The 22,369-nt window shown below is 36.8% G+C and overlaps 1 protein-coding gene across 1 annotated transcript; it reads right to left on the bottom strand.

Annotated features, from left to right (window-relative positions):
- Positions 1–1,138: 1,138 nt before the first annotated feature.
- On the bottom strand, positions 1,139–15,927 carry LOC104604418 (DEAD-box ATP-dependent RNA helicase 15-like). Its single transcript, XM_010268735.3, has 12 exons — positions 15,775–15,927; positions 15,557–15,675; positions 15,203–15,303; positions 9,575–9,747; positions 9,189–9,420; positions 8,966–9,084; positions 7,689–7,745; positions 7,418–7,602; positions 5,497–5,641; positions 5,324–5,407; positions 2,628–2,691; positions 1,139–1,529 (listed from the first exon to the last, which is right to left on the bottom strand). The coding sequence occupies exons 2-12, from the start codon at positions 15,670–15,672 to the stop codon at positions 1,519–1,521; spliced, it is 1,287 nt and encodes a 428-aa protein (XP_010267037.1). The 5' UTR covers positions 15,673–15,675; positions 15,775–15,927; the 3' UTR covers positions 1,139–1,518.
- Between the last annotated feature and the right edge of the window lie 6,442 nt (positions 15,928–22,369).

The raw sequence follows: 22,369 nt of genomic DNA, 5'->3' as shown, positions 1-22,369 counted from the left end.
CCAACAATAAAGTTGTAAAATATAGGGGTGTTTTAGAATTGTAGATCAAAAGAATTCAATGCATTTTATTAAAATAATTGCGGATAAGGGCAACTTTTTGCCCTTAATATCATTAAAAAATAATATTTTTATACATTAATCAAAATAGGATAGTTTTTTCGGAAAAATATCAAGAAAGGGAAATGTGACACTATTGCTCGTCTTCCTCCTCTTGCCTTCCGGCCAAGTAATAACCGGAAATGCTCTTCACGTTCCAGAAAGCAAACCGGTGGTGGGGTGTTTTCGCCGTGACGTGGAATCACTCTTAGTCTGCACAGAGCAAGACAATCAAGGGACTTCCAGGTTCAATATCGGAAGCAGTTTTAGAAAGATTGAGCCCTCCGCTCGTGAGAATGCCATGACAGAACGCCGGCGAGACTTGCACTGTGCACGTGAGAAAAACCCGATGAAACTTGGGCAGAACACCCCGACGGCATCGGAAAGGGATGAGCCCTCCGCTCGTATCCCGTTTTGCACACCATGAGAAAACGATAAGGAATGGCCAGAATCTTATGATCCTATGGCAAGCATTGCGGACTGAGAAGGTTCTATGAGTCATCGGAAATGAACACTTGGACACGGCCGCCGGTTTGATTTCTGGGACATAAAGAGCACTTCTGGTTATTACTCAACCGGAATCTGATCCATTCGCTTGTATACAGAGGCAGAGTAGGAAGACGACCACCACTGCCCTTTTTGATATTTTTCCAAAACGGCTATTCTATTTTAGTTAATATAAAAATATTATTTTTTATTAATATTAAAGGCAAAACGTTGCCTTCATCTGCTAGAAACCCCAATTTTAAACGTCTTAATTTACTTTTTTATTTGCATGTACTATATTTAGTAAAATATTATATTTTCAGCATCTATATAGTTACGATTGTACCTCTACCAAGTCTGACATTCACTTGTCCGCCACTCGTATGTAGGTCTGTTTGTACAACACATTATACGGAATTCGGCCATTACACGCACATAAAATTCGGCCATGTAAAAAACAGCAATCCCCGACAGTCATTTAAACGAGGAAAGGGTTCAAGTGTAAGCGCCGATTCAACAAGTTCTTTCACTTCAGTAAAAGGAACCCCCAGCCCCAGACACAAATAACCTACTGTGCCTTAACGACTTAACGTGCAGTTTATTTTATTTGTTTTTGCAATCAGAACAGACCAGTTGGACTTGGATCTCTAAGTATTTATCAGAAATGATTAAACCAACGGCTCCCTAATTCTGAACCAAGCATATTCCCAACAAAAAAACATAGTTTACACGATGAGGACATTTGGCAAAACTTTATTGTCACAAAGCCCACCTCAGGTTGCAGTTGCACATAGGAGACAAAACTACCAGTCAGTATGAAGAAACTGCATTTGTGTCTTGTAGTGGTTATAGGTCTACTAGACAGAACCAATAGAGCAAAGTGCGCTCCTTCCATTTGCAGAAGGCAAGAATAAGATGACGAGAACTGGAGCGCCTTCATGATGGCACTGCAAAGTAGCAGATGGAGAACAGTTAGAAATAAAATCCAAGAAGCATAAATAAAAGACAAAAAGACAAACAAAAAACAATATAAAAAAGGGTAGAGTACTAAAACATTTTAACACCATCAGTCCATGCCATTTTAAGAGAAGCTACAATCCAACTAGATATCCCCATAAACCATTCTTGTTACGGACTCTGTTTGATATACGCTGGAGTAGCAGAACTGAATGAGTTACTACTGTATCTTCTAGAAGACAAATAATTGTAATCAACCTAAAAGCTTCAGCATAGTTATCAAGGCGACGCCTAGGCAACAAAGCGCCCTTTGAGGTTCGCCTTGCCTAATCGCCAAGCAGTATTCTACTTCCTACTATAAAATACTTTTTTATTCATTCTTTTTTGAGATTATAATTATAAAATAGATATTATTAAACTAAAATAATCATTTTGTGTGTTTATATACTAATTTATTTTTATTATTTTCTTATATATTAGGGTTTAATCAACACGAACATTGCTAAATGCTGTATTGAACCCTCAAAGACTTGAAAACCTGAACCAATAAGTAAGGAAGAACTTAAAATTTTATCTAATCAGCACATTTTCCTCTACCATATATTCTTCTTCTTCTTCTTCTTCTTCTTCTTCTTCTTCTTCTTCTAAAACTACCAATACTTTTTATTTTCTTCTTTTCCTATAACAAAAATAAGGGTTCAGCCCCTATATTTTTTGAATTTTATTTTCCTTCTTCCTTTTCTTCTCATAAATATGTTGATTTTCTATACTTTAATATGAAATTTATACTTATATTATGAAAATCATGAATAAATATTAAAAAAATATGATTATGATACCTAGGGAACCACCGTAGGACCTACGTTTTTAACATAAAAAAAATCCATCGCCTAGGCGACTAGGCGACAAGGCGCCCCCCAGTCGCCTAGCCTTGCCTTGGCACCTTCAGCCATTAAAGAGCCCAACTACCAAAATTCAGCCATTTCAGCTGTTATCATCCAAAAGCAAGACATAGATCAACAGGTCCAGGAGAAAGGTACGAGCAGTGAAAAGGCATAAAAGCAACCAAAGAAGGTAAAAACAATTACTGTATGTGGATGTATCTATTTGCTCTGGGAGCTCTTTTATGTCCACTTCAAACCTCTCTTGAACCTGCAGTAGACAACCAAAAAGATGAGGTTATGTGTAAATTAGGTAGATCAATATTTTTGTCAGAAAAGCTAGCTAGACAATGGACATTAGTAGTCACATAAATAACTGCCTAGTCTTTGCAAACTAAAAGTGACTGCTAAATATCAAGGTTATATATGCTTGAAAACAAGAGGGTCGGCCAATGCCAACATTTGGACAAAGTATCAGCACCTGTAACTTCGTCAAAACTCTTGTAACATCTGATCATGCTACAAGCTTAAGTTCAGCAACAAAACTTCGCATTTTAACTTTTGTAAGCAAAGATACTATGTAAGGGTGTCAACACTCTGATCTTATTTTTACTAATGTCATAAATTGTCTAATCAATTAAATATTATTTATGACATGCCCTGTTCCATGACTTTTCAGAGGTTGATGTGTTAGATCCTTCAGACACGTAAATACTTGGCACCCATATCGTTATCCCAACATAACAAAAGGGCAACATGTTGAACCTGCAATGTGCTAAAAGATACCTTGGGTCAAAAAATTGGGATGCACCGCAATCACCCTTTATTTACTTTAACAAACATTGAAAGGGATCAAATGCCCCAAGGATGAGGCATACCAAAACTAATAAAAAATATAAGAGCTTTAAAACACAGAATCACCATAACCTTTATCATTATAAATGGGGCCGCTGTTTTGCCTTTCCACTTAATATATGCCCAGTTTATCACAAGTGGTTAGTGTCAAATTCAGATTTCAGCATGTTTTGCTACAGACAGAATTCAGCATTTTCTTGAGTACTAAAAAAGTATGTAGCATATAAATCTTGTTGATATATCAGAACATATAAATTCTATATTAGAAAGAAACAAAGAAAATGAGAAGACCAAAACTCCACCCCCCAAAAGGAGTCACAAAGAATTCTAGTTCTGGAAAGCCAGGATTCATAAAAAAAATCCTCCATCTGAGATCAATAAACCACAACACAAACCACTTAAAGACCTTAACCATCCACTGAAAATCCTTCAATGTATGAAATTGTCGGTTGGCAACATCACTGGTTCAGACAGCACAGAAAAGAAAACACAAAAGAAAAGGCTAGACATCACCCTACCTATGACTAAGAGTATGAAATAGATGATGTATGATTCTACTGAAAAAAACCACTAGGGTGTAAATTATTATATCGTGGGCAAAGAAGTAATTCAGATCTGATGTAATTGAAAGAAAATGGAGGTCAAATGGTTTTGGTTCTAAAATATATAAAAGAATAGAGAAGAGCAAGAAGAAAGAATAACAACTTAAAAGAGAGAAAAATGAGAAAAGGAAACACACACTCTTGTCAGCATGTAACTTCAAAACAAACTTTTATTCCATTATTTCTTTTCTAAGAGTTTAACTAAAATGACTTTATTCCAAGTCCAACTAGAGATAAATTCAGAGAAGAGAAAGAGAAGATCACACTCTGCACACAGGTGATTAAATTAAATATTGACCAAAAAACTAGAAAAATAATCTTCAGAATCCTCAAATTGATCAAAGTCAGGATCAGGAAACATGAAAATCGTCATAACCATTTGCATTTAGTCATAGATCCAAAGCACATCGAATAAAGATAAAATGGTTAACACCAGTTTATAATTCAAAACAAACTTTTATTCCATTATTTCTTTTCTAAAAATTTAACTAAAATGACTTTATCCATAGATTCAACACGAGGGCTTGGAACTCTCTTTATAGATTCCATCTTCCAATTCCAAGTAGAGATAAATTCAGGGAAGTGAAAGAGAAGATTGCACTCTTCACACAGGTAATTAAATTAAATATTGACCAGAAAACTAGAAAATAATTTTCAGAATCCTCAAATTGATCAAAATCAGGATCAGGAAAGTTGAAAAATGCCATAAGCATTTGCATTTAGTCATTGATCCAAAGTATACTGAATAAAGAGAAAATGGTTAACGCCAGTTTATAATCAGAAAAACTTCATAAACCATTTGTGTCAAGCAAGGAACAACAAGGTTAATTACAAAAGCATTTCCGTGCAAACTTACTAATGCAGTGCTCATTTACAGATGCACAATACAACCTTTTGTATCACCAAACTAGGCCATAGGATAGTAACCTGAAAACCAAACTAGGTAGGCATCAAGTTTCTTATTTTAGGCAATTTATAGCCCAGCCATACGTTATGGAACCAATAATCACCGAAGTATTTGCTTTTCACAAGGTTGATTGATGCAAACAAGAGAACATATCACACATGCTGTAACAAAGGCTGAGTTTGGTTGCAATGCAAACGCAAATATGTACACTACATATTTACCCATTTTTTGGTTCATGAATGCAAAACACGGTTCACATTTTAAACCGTTTATGCTCCGATGCCTTACCTTTGGTCAAAAGGTTAAACACATAATTGTATCCAAAAAATAGGTACAATAATGCTCTCTTCCCAGAGTACATAAGTGTCAGAAAATACATTTTTGCTCTGATAATCATTACTTTTTTACATATCAAACAAACGCTCGCAAACGCGAACCGGAGTACATAAATACCCCGGTTCGGCATTTGTATCGCAAACAAACGGAGCCAAAGAGACAAAATGATTATGAAACACATTACCATGGAAGAGCAAACAAACCTGATTAAGAACATCAGAGTCAGCAGCAGATGATACAAAAGTGATTGCAAGTCCCTTGGTCCCAAAACGACCAGCCCTACCAACCTGCAAAAAAAAGTTAGATTTCAATAGGCCATCATAATAGAGATTACAGGAAAAGAAAAGAAAATGAAAGAAGCAAATGATGAACAAACCCTATGTAAATATGTGTCAGCAGAATCAGGCATGTCATAATTGATAACTATGTTTACACGTTCAATATCTATTCCCCTGCCAACCAAATCCGTTGCCACAAGAATCCTTTTGTGCCCCTCCTTGAAACCCTTGTACCGTGTCAACCTACACATACCAAAGCCCGTTTCAGAAAGATTTGATGAGATATACACCTTTATCATCTTACCAACCAACTTACAAAAAATTCTTTTAGTGGCAGATCTAACTCTCAAATCAAATATAATAGCTATACTTTCCCAAAAGAGGAAAAAACACCTACAATTTGGCCCGACAGAATATCATTTAACAGAAAACAAAGTTTAATACCTACATAATGGAGGTGAAGCACCTAGGACATGAGGGCGGTCCTGTGCCTGAGGTGCAGAATCTCCCCAGCTCCCTCATCCCATCCTAGAGAGAGAGAGAGAGAGAGAGAGAAGAGAAGAGATACTTGTATCTTTTTAACCATATTATGGCTTGCCTAAACATACACCTACTTGAGTAACTACTTATTTATTGCTTCAAAGATTTTCCAAACCTCAGGACCTCTTTTTATATCAGCAACCAATGATCAAAAAGGATTTATTAATGACAAGAAAATATGGAAGCCCCTACACTTGAATGAGTCAAGTTAAGGGGGGTGGACCGCTGGAATGCATGGCTAAGAGTTACCAATAAAGACACCATCAGCTTTATTGAATTAGATAACAAGACAAAATTTGCTCCTCTTAGGTGTTACAATCTCTTGTTTAAATAAAAATCTAATCATTTTGAAGGTTTTTCTCTTTCAACAAACTCAAACAGCTCTATTCTCATAGAATGCCATCATTGCCTAATCCAAATTCAATTAATTGCCATGAGCTTCACTGTAATATGATTTGATCCAAACTTTCTTTTTATGAATAACAATTTGATCCAAACTTGCAAAAGGAAAAATGATTTATGAGGTACTGAGAGTAAATAAGCTTCTATCAATAAAGTCAAAAGAACATATTTCCACACATGTCACCATATTCACTATACACTAAAGTTATCCAAAACATGCATAACAAAACAGTGTCAAAAATAGACAGTAAGTATCACCATTCGTTGATGTATATTTTTTCTTTTTCTTTTGTGTGTGTGTGCGTCAGTGGATCGGGAAGCACTGTTTTTAACACCCTGATGAAGCAAGTGACAAAGCTTTGATAAAAAAAATTAACACAAAATATGCTGCATGTATAAATTAAAAAATAAATAAATAAATGTTATAAAAACATGTTAGCTCAAGTCAAACTACATAAGCACAGCATATAAAACAATTTCAAAGTAAGAGTGAAAGCAAACAGATTTGGATCATACCAAAGTGCTTCAAGAACTCAACTATTCAAGCATTTGAAGCTCTCAGCATGTTTATCCATCACTCGGTTTCATTACTCCTGTAGTTAGCTTGATGTTAGACATTTTGTATTCCTACCCTTGGAGGTTGATTTGTGAATTTGGTTTTCATTCTATTTAGTATTAAGAATCACAGTTCAGTTGTATTCTTGTTGCTTGTTTAGAGGACATTTTGTCGAGATCCTACCCGCAACAACTAAGGGGGTGTTCGACAACATGTTTGGTATTGTTTTTGAAAACAAAAACAACTGCCACATCAGCAAAATTGTATTGTTTTTGCTGATATAGGAGTTGTTTTTGTTTTCAAAAACAAAACCAACCATGTTGTCAAACAACCCTTAAGGCTTCAGGTATCAAATGGTATTTGTTTGTTTCTTTTAATAGTTAATGGAACACACACATTGCACGAAAGTCATTAACTGAGAAAAAAGTAACCAACAGAAGCTAGAAATTTATATGGAAATGCAAACAAGTTTAGTTGTTTACTACAAGAAAAAGCACCAGGTTTCCAACATAATGACAAACCTTTCTTCCTGTGACATTCCAGAATGGATGCAGATGGATGGGAAGTTACACTCCACAAGTAATTTGTTCAGCTCAGCTGCTCTGTTAACACTTTTGACAAATATAACTACTTGATTGAAATCCAATGCATCAAGCAGATCATTCAACTTGCGGTTCTTTTCTGACTCAGTCAGTTTGATGTAGTGCTGCCAGCAAAAATTATAAATTGGTGAAGAAAAAAAAAGAAAATATGCATTACAAATACAAACGATATCCTGATTACAAGTTCTACCTGCACAAGACCATGTAGTGTCAACTTGGCTTCATCATCTACATAAATTTCCATCGGCTGAAAAGGAACAAATGTCAGATCAAAGCAGATTAGGTGCAAATCCTTAAAGCTAATTGAACCCATAACCAGAAGAATGATGCACAAACCAGAGTTTTAAAAGCGCAAGGCGCAAAAAAGGTGCAAGGGCCAATTTGCACCTGTGGAGCAAGGCGCAAGGCGAGGCACAACATTTTTAAGAAAGGCACAAAATTACAAAAAAAAAGCTAAAAAGTCAAAAAAAATGCCAAAATTTTCAAAAAATATTAAGCATAATGTTAATAAAAAATATAAACTTAAATTTTAATATAAATGTTTTAAAAAACTTATTATCTAAAATTTAAATACATAAACATAACATGTAAAGTGTATTCAAATGAAAATTTAAAAATAAAAGCAAACATATAAAGCATTTTCAAGCATGTAAAACCCACAATCTCTTTTTCTCCTTAATTGCATCAAGTAGCTAATGTGATGTAAAACATATTGCATTCTTTATTCTATGAGTCGCCTTTGTACCACACCCCTCGAGGCAAGCCCAAACAAGTCTATGTTAGGGTCTGAAATTCTTATTTCTCACATAAAAAATAATGATTTTATAACTTTCATTGCCTTTTAAGAAGATATTTTATTGCAATGAATGAATCAACAACATTGGCAAAATGGGGCGTGGGCTGAGCTGAGGCACAAAAAACAGCAAAAAAGCACAAAAGTTTAAAAAGGCACATGCCTGGGCACGCCTAGGCGCACCAGGCATATGCCTCGCCTGTGCGCCTAGGCGCGCCTTTTAAATCACTGGCACAAACACACAAACTCTATATTCCAGTTCCAGTCCATCTGTTTTGAAATGAAATGTACCACTACTGATACTTGTTATTTACCCATGAGTGCACCTCACTTATCATCTCAAGAAGAGTTTATACCATTTTCACAAATCTGCGACCTAAGTGAAACTATAGAAATAAGGAGGCACATGAAGAAATACGGAGCCTACAGAATGCATGCCTCTAAAAGATACAACCAACCTGATGAACTTAAGAAGGTAACCCCCTACAAGCTAAAAATCTATAGAGATCAACCTCTGATTAGGCACACTTGCACACAGTTAAATGTAACCCTCAACTATGATTATATTTTCAGGACCTTGAAACAGTAACACAGAGAACCTAAATATCAAGCTATTTAGTATTTACTATTCAACTATGATTATATTTTGAGGTACAGTAGCAATAAAACATTACATCTTGCATAAATTTCTTGCAGACAGGGCGAATCTCCTTGCTGAGTGTCGCAGAAAACATCATCACTTGCTTATCGTGAGGAGTCATCTTGAAAATCTCTTGCACATCTCTCCGCATGTCTACATAAAACAACCATGGGATGAAACAGCCAAAAAGGGCATACATATATGAATTGTGAGGTTGCAGATCACACGATGAAGCAACTTAAATCATGAAATCATACCAAGTGATTCAAGCATCTTGTCACATTCATCAAGGATGAAATGCCTCACATTCTTCAATGCAAGGTCTTTGTCTCTAGCTAGAGCAAGTATTCTTCCAGGCGTGCCAACCACAATATGAGGACACTCATTCTTGAGCATTTCCTTGTGGATTTTGATATTAACACCACCATAGAAGACAGCAACTTTAAGGTCAGGCAAATATGTGCTGAAACGCTCAAATTCATGACAAATCTGCCAGTGTTTACAAGTATTAGTAGGAACTAGGAAGTAGACTGGAAGTCTTTAATTCACAAAATGCAGAGAAAGCAGTCACTTTAATTAGACTGCAAGGTTTTTCTAATCGGCTTTAGACCACAACATCAACAACAAAGAGGTAGACCATAACCTGGTAAGCCAACTCCCGCGTATGGCATAAAACAAGCGCAGCAACTTGACCAGCAACAGGCTCAATTTGCTGCAGGGTAGAGAGGACGAACACTGCAGTTTTACCCATCCCAGACTTTGCTTGGCAGATGACATCCATCCCTAGGATGGCCTGAGGGATGCACTCGTGTTGCACTGGTGGAGAACCAAACAAAATTGGAGTCTAGGAACCTCAGTAAGAAACAAATGATCTTCCAGATCCTTTTAATGGAAAGGTTTACCAACAAGTTTTCTCCTCCAAAATCAGGATAATGGAAATAGTATATTACCTGAAGTCAGCAAATAAAACAGTTCATGAGTACAACTAAATCATGTCAGAAGAAAATGTAACCAACAAATAACCTCCAATGTTAATAAGAAATCTACAAACATGTAATACACCATTAAAGGCTTCATGTTTTCAAGTAAGAGTGGATGAGTCAATTTGCGCCAATAAATATCCAATAAAGCCGCAAGTGTATTCCATTTGCATAATGTGTTGAGTCACGTGGTCTTCATTAGACCAAGTCTATTTGCTATCAAGTTTATCGTTTTCTCTGTCCTAGTATTTAGGAAGTGGTTATTAGTTTGTTTATTCTACATTTGTTTTACTTGGTCTACGTAGACGTTAATAGTCCAGTTGTAATCCCAAGCTATTTGCTAAGTTGTTAGATGTACTGCCTATATAAGGCACTTTTCTGTTCAATAAAATCATCAAGCATCCTATTTTTATCAGTGGTATCAGACCTTGGTCAGTAAAATAGTGAGTTTTTTTTGAGAGCCATTTTCGAAAGTAAAGCCCCACCTGATAAAAGTGAGGAAGAGTCAAAAAAAAAGGAAAGAGTGTAGGTGAGATAGGAGTGCGTACAGCAGTAGCTTTGTTTTTATTTCACCTGTTCCTTTGTGTAGTATCAGATGGCTTCCGATAATTTTGTGCAGCCTGCCATTCCACGTTTTGATGGTCACTATGACCATTGGAGCATGTTGATGGAAAATTTCTTGAGGTCTAAAGAGTATTGTAATGTAGTAGAGTCTGGTGTAGCAGCACCTGAAAATGGCCGAGCACTCACAGATGCCCAAAAAATAGAACTAGGACTGAAGCTTAAAGATTTGAAGGCAAAGAACTACCTCTTTCAAGCAATTGATCGTTCAATCTTGGAGACTATTCTCAACAAAGAAACGTCCAAGCAGATTTGGGATTCTATGAAGAAAAAATTTCATGGATCAACGAAGGCAAAAGAGCAGCAGCTTCAAGCACTTCGCTCAGAGTTCGAAATGCTTCGAATGAAGTCGGGAGAGTCTGTGTCTGATTTTTTCTCAAGAGCAATGGCAATTATCAACAAGATGTGTGTCCATGGTAAAAAGATTGAGGACGTAACTGTTGTAGAGAAAATACTATGCTCAATGACACCAAAATTCAATTATGTGGTTTGTTCAATTGAAGAATCAAAAGATCTTGACAATTTTTCAATTGATGAACTACAAGGATCTTTGTTGGTACATGAGCAGAAAGTTAATCAACAAGAAAAGGAGCAAGCATTGAAGGCCTCAACCGAAAATCATTCTACACCAAGTAGAGCTGATAGAGGACGTGGTAAAGGCAGAGGCAGAGGAAACCATGATCGTGGAAATCAACAACAGTACCAGCACCAGGATAATCAACCTCAAGGAAGGAGTAGAGGAAGAGGAGGCCATCATCAACTACTTATAAACCAAAATCCGCAAATAAGTCTAATGTTGAGTGCTATAAATGTCATATATATGGGCATTATCAATCAGAATGTCGAACTAATTTGTCCTATGGACATGGTGAGAACTCTAACTTTGCAGAAAAGGAAGAAGAAGTATCATTGTTGATGGTTTGTCATGCAAAAGAAGAGACCAATAAGAATTTGTGGTACCTAGACACAGGCTGCAGCAATCATATGTGTGGAGACAAGTCCGCATTCTCTACCTTAGATGAATCCTTTCGAGATAATGTGAAGTTTGGAGACAACTCTAAAGTCTCGGTCATGGGCAAAGGACAGGTAACTATTCAAACCAAAGGAGGTGCTACTCAAACAATTTCCAATGTCCTTTTTGTTCCAGATTTGAAAACCAACCTGTTAAGTATCAGTCAATTGCAAGAAAAGGGATACGAGGTGTCTATTAAAGGTGGAGTTTGTCAAATTAGAGATGAAAAGTTGGGCGTAATTGCTCAAGTCAACATGACCGCGAATTGAATGTTCCCATTGTATCTCCACAATACTGCTCATCCATGCTTATCTGCAAGATTGAAAGATGTGGCATGGCTATGGCATTTTCATTATGGGCATCTAAACTTTGGTGGACTCAAGACATTGCAACAGAAAAATATGGTGACCAGGCTTCCTCATATTGAATGCCCTCAACAAGTTTGTGAAGAATGTGTTATTAGCAAACAACACCAAAATCAATTTCCGCAAGGAAAATCATGGAGAGCAAAGAAAGCTTTGGAGCTGGTCCATTCTGACCTTTGCGAACCAATAAATCCACAGTCTAATGGAGGTAAAAAATACCTAATCACCTTTATTGATGATTTTAGTTGAAAAACATGGGTGTATTTTTTACAGGAAAAATCTGAAGCTTTGGCAGCCTTTAAACATTTTAAAGTGCTTGTCGAGAAAGAAGTTGGCAACCCAATAAAAATACTTCGCACTGATCGTGGTGGGGAATACAACTCACATCAATTTGAAAATTTTTGTGAAATCCATGGAATCAAGAGGCAACTTACAGCAGCATACACGCCTCAACAAAATGGAGTTTGCGAGAGGAAAAACCGCACTATTTTGAATATGGTGCAAAGTCTTTTGCTGAGGAGCGGCATTCCAAAGAATTTTTGGCCCGAAGCAGTCAATTGGAGCATTCATATTTTGAACAGAAGCCCCACACTTGTTCAAAATATGACACCGAAGGAAGCATGGAGTGGACGAAAACCAACAATTGATTATTTCAGAATTTTTGGGTGTATTGCATATGCTCATATTCCAGATGAAAAGAGGAGAAAGCTAGATGACAAGGGAGAAAAATGCATCTTTCTTGGTGTTAGTGATCAAACAAAGGCTTACAAGCTGTATAATCCTAACACTTAGAAGATCATTATCAGTCGAGATGTTGTTTTTGATGAAGCAAAGTTTTGGCTATGGAGTGACAATTCAACACAACAAATTCCAATAGATTTTGATGGTGAAGATGATGAGAAAAGGCAGCAGTCTGTTGCAAATGTGCAACAGCCAACAACTAATCAAAATGTTCCATCAGATGTCCATAATCCACCTGCAACAACAACTGAAGTAGATGAAGGTCAAAGGCCTCAATGTGTACGAAGAAGACCTACATGGATGACTGATTATGAAGTAGCTGGAATTGATCAATCTGATGACCCACTTACACACTTTGCTCTATTTTCAGATTGTGATCCTATAATTTTTGAATAAACAGTCAAAGAAGAAAAGTGGCAAAAGGCAATGGATGATGAAATTGCATCCACAGAAAGAAACAACAATTGGGAGTTATCAACTCTTCCAAAAGGGCAAAAAACAATCGATGTCAAGCGGGTTTATAAGACGAAGTTGAAGGAAAATGGTGAAATTGACAAGTACAAGGCACGATTGGTGGTCAAGGGCTACAAACAAGAGTTGTGTGGATTACAAAGACATTTTTGCTCCTGTTGCCAGACATGATACAATCAGATTAGTGATTGCATTGGCTGCTCAAAACTCATGGCCAATCTACCAACTAGATGTGAAGTCGGCATTCTTACATGGAGATTTGCAAGAGCAGGTATTTATTGATCAACCCCCATGGCTATGTAAAAGTTGGTAGTGAACATAAACTTTATAGATTGAAAAAGGCTCTACATGGACTAAAACAAGCACCTAGAGCTTGGTATAATTGTATAGATGCTTATTTCCATAAAGAAGGCTTCCAAAAATGTCCATATGAGCATACTCTTTACACAAAAAAGGAAGACGAGGAAAAATTGCTTATTGCATGTTTATATGTAGATGATTTGATTTATACGGGAAATGATAAAGCCATGTTGGAAAATTTTAAGAAGTCCATGATGCTGGAATTTGCTATGACTGATCTTGGACTGATGCATTATTTCCTTGGCTTAGAAGTAGTGCAATCTGTTGATGGAATATTTATTTCTCAAAAGAAATATGTGTGAGACATTCTAAACAGGTTTCAAATGGGCAATTGCAATCCTATTACCACACCATCAGAAGTTGGGTTGAAGCTTATGAAAAATCCTGAAGGAAAGAAGATTGATGGAACTTTCTACAAACAAATTGTAGCAGGTTTGATGTATTTGACAACAACAAGGTCAGATATCATGCATGATGTGAGTCTTATTAGCAGATACATGGAAAATCCAAAATGACTACATCTCCTACCTACCAAGAGGATCGTTCGATATTTAAAGGGTACTGTTGATTTTGGGTTGTTCTACAAAAGGGGAGAAAAGTCAGATTTGATCGGGTTCACTGATAGTGATTATGTTGGAGATTTAGATGATCGGAAGAGCACTTCTGGTTATGTTTTTATGCTGGGATCAGAGGTTGTTTCATGGTCATCAAAGAAGCAGCCAATTGTTACTTTATCAACTACCGAAGCTGAATTTATAGCTGCCACTACATGTGCCTACCAAGCCATCTGGTTGAAGAAAATACTTGAAGAGCTCAGCTTCAAGCAACAAGGACCTGCAATAATCTATTGTGATAGCACCTCTTCTATCAAACACTCTAAAAAATCTTGTTCTTCATGGTAGAAGCAAACATATAGATGTGAAGTATCACTACTTAAGGGAGCTCACAAAGGAAGGGGTCATTGATCTTATTTACTGCAAAAGTGAAAATCAAGTTGCTGATATTCTAACCAAATCCATCAAAACGGTTACGTTTGTGAAGCTAAGGAAATTACTTGGTGTTTCCACTTTGGAGAATCCTGCTTAAAGTTATAAGCTGCATCATTAAACTGATAGTTTACAACTTTCAGTTTAAGGGAGGGATTGTTGAGTCACATGGTCTTCATTAGACCAAGTCTATTTGCTGTCAAGTTTATCGTTTTCTCTGTCCTAGTATTTAGGAAGTGGTTATTAGTTTGTTTATTCTACATTTGTTTTACTTGGCCTACGTAGACATTAATAGTCCAGTTGTAATCCCTAGCTATTTGCTAAGTTGTTAGATGTACTGCCTATATAAGGCACTTTTCTGTTCAATAAAATCATCAAGCATCCTATTTTTATCATAATGACTGCTTTTCTATTGGAATGTCCAAACTTAACTTAACTATTGCAATGATGAATGTAACAATGTTTCGAAGTGGGTCATATGATGGACACATAGGAAGCACAAGTACATGTTAAACCGAATATGGTTAAATTTGGTAGGAATTAGTTATGATTTGTCCATTGGGGCTTCGAGATGGCCTTTAGCAAACAAACTGTCGTTAGCAGCGTCCTAGAAAGTGGCAAATTAATCCATGTAAATGATCAAAGCAAATCAAGCTTCGTAATTTTATAGTTTATGTTTTCTCCTTTTCTTTTCATCCAAAATTATAGAACCAAATAAACAATTTGTCAGCTTACCTTCTGAAGGGTGCTCAAATCCTGAATCTACAATAGCTCGAAGGAGCTCAGGCTTCAAAAGAAAATCTCTAAATCCAGAACTGTGAATTCCAACGTAACCTCTGGCACCGGAAACAAGAGATACAAAAAATTAGAAAAAGTCAGACGACGAAACATCGAATCTCTCAAACCAACGGTAATGAACGCGGCGCATACATTTTCTGAACTAGAAAACTAATGAAACACAGAAATCTATCAAATTTACAAAACATAAGTGACAGCTTCTTAATTAGGAAAAAAACAGGCTTTTTTCATTACTGCTAGCAAGTAAGAATGAAACGGATAATGAATGAACAGAAAATCCTCCAAACTTACTTCTTTGCCGATTCGCCGGTGCCTTTCGCTCCAATGGAATCCGGAGCCTTCTCCTCCTCCTCCTCGTAGTCGAGAAGCTCTTCTTCGTATGCCTCGTTTTCTCTTGTTTCTCCCATTTTCTGCAGTCCAATTGCAAGGTGTCAATCGAGAAAAACTGAACAGGCTCCAGCAAAACTGAAGTTGAGAAAGGACCTTGTAAGCATTTTCTGATAACTTACCTTTGAGCCCAAAATAGGTCAAACTAGGGTTTATTCAACGAGTCTGCAAGAAGAGAAATAGATATAGAAAAACACAAAAACCAAAAACCCTAGGAAGAACAAGCGAGAGCGAGAGAGATATTCAAAGACGCCCGTAAACCCATACTGTTTATATACCCACTAATAAGTGTCTAGATTTTTTTTAGGGAAAAAGACTTAAACCACCCTTCGTATTTTTCATAAATACTAAAACCTCCCCTCGACCAAGTATTCGTTTGATGATTAAGTATTTGTTAAAAAAAATATTTATTTCTTAGAAGTATTTCTTAAAAGTACTTATTTTAACAACTACTTAAGTTTGTTTGGTAATCCATTTTTCACTTCACTTATTACATTTTTAAGCACTTATTGGGGTGGAGATGTTTGGTAAGCTATTTTCCCTATAAGTGCTTATATTGACACAAATAACAATTTTAGCCCTCACTTCATGTGGACCCCACTTCATGGTCAGCACTATTTCTGCCGTCAATGGCCCGGTATCAAGCTCAGTACACCGGCCGTCGACATCGATGGTACACCCCAGTTGCCAGCCGGTACACTGGCCGCCAACATCATGTTGGCAAAGAGATAGAGACAAGGAGAGAGAGAGAGAGAGAGAGAAATAAGAGAATGAGAGTAGGGGTATTTTAGGTATTACAATAAATATTAAGGACTGTTTCGTCCCATTTTTTGGATAAGTACTTCTTTAAAAATACTGGAAAAAAAAACCAATTTCAAGTCACTTTTTTAAATAAATACTTCTTTAAAAACAAGTACTTATTATCCTCTTTTTACCAAACACCCGTAAGTACTTAAAAACCACTTAATGTGTGATCCCATGTCTTAAAAGTACTTATTTTAAGTGTTCTCAAACAGGGCCTATGACTTATATTTAACTGAATCATCCAAAAGTCTTTTTTGCCATTGCTAATTCTTCAAATTTTCAAAATGAATCTGTCCACAAGCAAGATTTGTAATGCCCTTACTTCATTATGGGAACCCTTTTATTTTTTCTACTACAGATGCCTATCCAAGATTTCATCATATGGATAAATGTTAAAGGAAACAATGGAAAACAAAGAATGGAGATACATTGAGAAGACAATCCAATAAAGCCCAATACAAGGAAAAAGTGTTTACACAGGTTTTGAAGAAATAATTAATTAGAAAAAAGTCTCAAAATAAAAATTCTTTTGATATTTTTTTCTTAATCTAATTAAGATAAAAAGTTGTTTAAGATTTAAACTTTCAGCAACTACTCTGTTTTGAACAAAGTTCAATGCAAAAACCTCCATTGAGACTTCTAGCAATAATAAAAACCTCCCCTATGGTTTCATTATAACAAATACCACCCCTAAACTTTTGAGAAATTTAACAAAAACCTACATTCCATCACTAATCAAAACAAAAAACGTTAAATTGATGTACCAAAATTTGTAAATATCAATTATACCCTTTTATAGATGATTTTACATAGGAAAATTACTTAAATAACTCCATTTTAAACTCAACAAACACCCCCTTTAGATTTTTATCCTACCCCTTGGAACTCCCATCCCTAAACTCCATGGATGCCAAGACAGAGTAACCTTGTTTGAAAACTTCACCGATTCTAAGAGAGGAGTCCTGATCGAAACCCCAATCCATTGACTAAGGAAGAGAGGAGCATCTTTATACTCTTTGTCGGTGATTCTTTCACCATTGATTCTTATGGTGAAATCAACCACCTTTACTTATTTCACCACTGAAACATATGCCGGTTGAGAAGTTAGACACCATTTTTTGTGGTTCAGGAAAGGATAACACAGGTAAAGGGAGACACCATTTGTGGTTCAGGCAGTGAAGAAGTGAGACACCATTTTAAATCATACCGGGGATTGTATCATTCTATAGGTCATTTTATTTTACTTTGTATTTTTTTGTCTAAAAATTTTGAATGGCAATTGGACTGCCATAAACATCTACATTTGCAAATAAAATTTGAGATCCAGGTGTACAGATGCCATGCACTGCATGCTAACAATAGTCAAGTTTCAAGCCATTCTAGATGTCATTTTATCAATAGCAAATTCTTTGTTTTTCCAAACACATCTCAAAGACAATGGAGAGACCCACAAAGATAGGAATTGGTTTCCAAATTTGGCAACCTTCAAAATTTTGATTCATGAATCAATTACTGAAATGCCTCAAGTTTCACAACAATTTCAAAGTCTGTAGTCTTAAGACTTGGCGATTTGAGATCAATTTCTAAAATGGCAAAATCCGAAATTTCGAATTTGCTTGCATGGTTGATGACGAGACTAAAAAAAGAAAAAAAGAAAAAAGAAAAAAGAAAAAGTGCCATCGATGCAAGTTAGCAGGAAGCCCTTTTTTGCAGTAACAAAAATGAATGCCTTCTAGGTTCAGAGGAAGAACAATGGAAGCTCGGTGGAAGAGAGTATTGTAGAATAAAAAGGAGGGCAAATATGGTATTTTATGATATCTTTAAATGATACTTCAGGGGTAATTTTGTAAGTGTATATATTCTCCGTTTGGATCAATAATGGAAGGGAGGATTTTGTTAAATTTTTAAAAGTTTAGGGGAGGTATTTTTTACAATGAAATTATAGGGGAGGTTTTTATTAATGTCATAAACTTTAGGGGAGATTTTTGTATTTTACCCTTAAATATATGTAAGTATAATATTGCCCCTACTAAGCATGAAGATTCAAAAGGGGATAAGGGACAGACTACCATCGTTGTGTAGCTAGGGGTGCAAGTCGGACAAGTTGGGTCAGGTTTATGATAAACTCAGGCCTGGCCCTAAAATTTAGGCTTAAGGTTCGAGCCCAAAGTAAAGCTCGATCTTCCCAACTTGAACCCAACCTGATGGAGGGTGATTTGGCCCGACCTTGTAGCATGGGTACACGTGTGTGTGACCTTACTCAAACGGTGACTCAGCGCGACAGCACAGCAGGCGTAGTCGCAACTCGGAGGGAAGGTCCCACCGAGCTCAGCTCGGCAACTCGGCGGAATATACTACTCGTCGGGACCCGCCTGACTTGCACCACCACCTTGGGGGCTAAGGCACCCCGAGCTACCTCCGAGCTCGGGGCCCCCTGACCTTTCCTAATACCCGAGCTCCTACCAGTGGATCTCGGGCCACCCCCAAACAGGAACACACCGATCCGCCTATAGGCATCCCGAGGTGAAGACACCTCGGGCCAGACAGCTCGGCTTAGCTTGCCCCAGGCAGCTCGCCGTTTACGAGATAGCCCAGCACAGGGTATCTCGCGGAAGGGTAGTTCGGAATATCGCAGGAAGACCTCCTACCCGACCACCGTACCCGACAAATCTGGAGGAAGCAACCGTATCCCTCATCAGACAGCATCGTGCCCGCCATCTTCAGAATGTGCTTTACACCTGACAGGCACGTACCCTGCAGCGATGGCTCCCGCGCGTGCCACCTCAGCCCTACTAGTAACGGTTGCGGCAGGCTAACAGTGGCGGTTATACCTGCCCTGTCAGAGGCCAGTGGGCCGGATGTAACGGATTTCTACTACAAGGAGTTTAATATCAAGGAGGACAGGTATGATCAAGATCATCTTCTACACTCGCGCTATCTGCACTCTTAGCCCTCGTCTTCTCCTTGCTTCTCCTCCAGAGTACTAACTTAAGCATCAGAGTGTTCCCGCCGGATAAACCCCCCGGGGATTCTTCTTCTTCTCCACCTCAGGTATCTTCCAGGAGCCGCGTGAGTGCCAGCTAGGAGTGACCGGATCGCGCTATATCACAACCCACATTGTAATTTTATGCATTTGGGTTGGATTTGCGTTGGTCAATGAACCCCACTAAAATTATTTATATATATATATTTATGTATTTATGTATAGATGAAAATATGTACGCAAAATTTACACACATATATATATATATAGATAGATAGATAGATAGATAGATAGATATAGATATGTATGTACGAATGTGTATAATCGTAGCTATTTTAGTAAATTTTCACATAAACTGATAGGTATAAGAGTAAACTGGGGTATTTTGAAATTAATGCATTAGGCCAACATTCCCATTGGAGCAATGAGGAAATAAGGTAATAAATACCATTTTTTTTATAACTATTTTTGTTAAAATGAAAACTTGCAATTAGGAAATTAAGTAATAGAAGCTTAAAAAAAAAAAAAGAAAAACCACTAGGAGCTTTTTGTTAAAATGAAAACATAGGAGAGGTTCATATTTTACCCAGAAAAAAATTCTCTAGGTTTACATTTTCTTCTTTGTATTTTGATTAACCGCAACGAAAATATGATTAATAAGACCGGATTAGTGAAACCAATCACTATCCATATAAGAACATGTTAGGCAAAACTTGAGTTCAAATGGTAGATCCATATGCGATTAGCTAGAGTCATTGGAACTTTTTATTTAGGGATGCAAACAGATAGAATCGTACCCGAATTGGGGTATATCCCAATCTGATCTAATAGAAAATGCATATGATTTGAATTTGAATTTATTGGATTCTCTAATCCCTAATTCAAATTTGATTTATATAATTTTTATCAAATATTTGGAAAGGATTCAATTTGATTCAATATATGCAATGCATATACATACACAAACACACATTACATAATTTTAATGATGCATCATATTTTGTGATTCGATCTGATCCGAAAGATCTGGTATTCCACTTATCCAATTGTGGATAATATCCATTGGATTACAAATATTAATATTAATAAGAATTTGTTTAAAAATGGATGAAAAGAGTTAAAATAACTACATTTAGAGAATATGTAGCATTCTATAATGTGATTTTTTTTTCTTATTGCCATTTTTAAAAGGGAAAATCTATGATGCGAAAAAGATATGGTATGGGAAGAGTTTTGACCAATGAAAACCCATCAATGAATTTTGATAAATAACACCTAATTGGCTATCATGTTTATGATTTCAGTTGATTAGTCAGAAGTTTTTCAGGTACCATATCTTTTCTATATCATGGTCGAATCCTTTTTAAAATAGGAACCAAACAAATGTAATTGATTGTGTATGTATTTTCTGTTTTCCATACTAGAACCAAATACCCTAAATACCCCTAAGAGTTGTCTATTTTCAATACCTAATTTATCTCTTATGTTGGTGATTTTGCCTCACCTTTTGTATGTTACAAAAGTTAATTTATTTTCTCCTTTATCCACTATGAATATTTTGTTCTTTCTAGAGACTTGTATTCTTGCTTGGTACTGTTATCACTTCTCTGTTTTCATACAATGTTTTTCTACTTTCTTGCTTGGTACTGTAACCACTACTCTGCATTCATACAAATTTCATTGTTGAATGAAATATAATGTTTTGCCTTAAAAAAAAAAAAAAACTACGACTGCAACTTTGGTAGGCTTTAATTGAAAATGTGTTAAATTTTGAATAGGCCCAACCTAATGCTATGTAAATTCTTCAAATCAGATACCGACCCATTTGCACCCTTATACCTGCTCCGCTCCAAATTGGTATTCCTCAAGAGTTCGGATGATATGTATTACTTTGAATTAGTGGTGGCAATTGGGCAGGTTGGGTTGAGCTTTAACCCAACCCATTTAACCCGCCAACCCGTTAATGATCCAGTTATATAAAATTAAATGGGTTAGGTTCAACCCAAACCCGCTTTAACCCAATCCAATTCACCCAAACCCATTAATCTTATATTTATGTACTTAAAATAAAAAGCTAACTCCCTTTTAACAAATAAGTTGGTTGTAGCTTGATGGCAATAGTATTTGCATTTTGCACAAGTGGTGAAGGTTCAAATCACATTACATGCATGCTATTTTTACACAAGCAGTAAAACCATTTAATTATGTTCGGGTTTCAAATTTGATGAACCACTTAGGTTCAAACCGGTCAGACCAACTTGAACTATCTAATTGGATTGTCTTCGAGCTAATCACATCAAGAATGGTTGAACCATTTAGAACTGGATTAGTCCGGTTGGACCAGATCCTGGACCCCGACCGGTTCAGTTTGGTCAGGGCAGACTCCAATTGGACCGGTTCAGTTCGGTCGGACCAGGCCGACTCTATTCAGTCATTGGTTGGTTGACTTGGGTCGGCTCATGTCAGTTTTGTGCACAGGATTGGGGCCGAACCAATTGGCCCGAAGCAGGTCAAGAGAAGTAAATCGGGCCGGACCGGATTCGGATCAGGGCTGTACATATATGAACCAGACCAGACGATCTAAATCGGGCAAATCAAGTGGGGTGGGTTTAGGGTTCGGGCCCAATCGACCTGATCCATTTCGGATTCGGGTTGGCCCGGATCAGCTTGTATTGGTCGAGTCGGGCTGTGTGAATAATGGTTGGACCGGACGACCCAAAGCAGGCAAAGCAAGCGGTACCAAACCACCCCGTCCGGGGTCTATTTTGGATTCGGGTCAGACCGCATTGAACTGATCTGGACTCGGGTCAAATTGATTTGGATTTATGTTGGGTGAAGTTTGTTAATTCAAGACAAAACTAATTTTAGTCAATAATTAATAGAAAATTAATGCATTAATTATAAATTATTTAATTCAAATGAAGAAAATT

The sequence above is a fragment of the Nelumbo nucifera genome, chromosome 6 (genome assembly GCF_055504915.1).
Source record: "Nelumbo nucifera cultivar China Antique chromosome 6, China Antique-T2T, whole genome shotgun sequence".
Taxonomy (NCBI): Eukaryota; Viridiplantae; Streptophyta; class Magnoliopsida; order Proteales; family Nelumbonaceae; genus Nelumbo; species Nelumbo nucifera.
The sequence above is the reverse complement of the archived record's forward strand: the minus strand, read 5'-3'. Positions and strand labels throughout refer to the sequence as shown.

What these genes read in the sequence shown, in the direction of transcription:
- LOC104604418 (XM_010268735.3), bottom strand. Translation starts at nt 15,672, where the DNA reads ATGGGAGAAACAAGAGAAAACGAGGCATACGAAGAAGAGCTTCTCGAC. An exon ending in CGCGGGAGTTGGCTTACCAG is followed by an intron (nt 9,421 to 9,574) that starts GTTATGGTCTAC and finishes AAACACTGGCAG; the next exon opens with ATTTGTCATGAATTTGAGCG. An exon ending in CTGACACATATTTACATAGG is followed by an intron (nt 5,408 to 5,496) that starts GTTTGTTCATCA and finishes TTTTTTTTGCAG; the next exon opens with GTTGGTAGGGCTGGTCGTTT.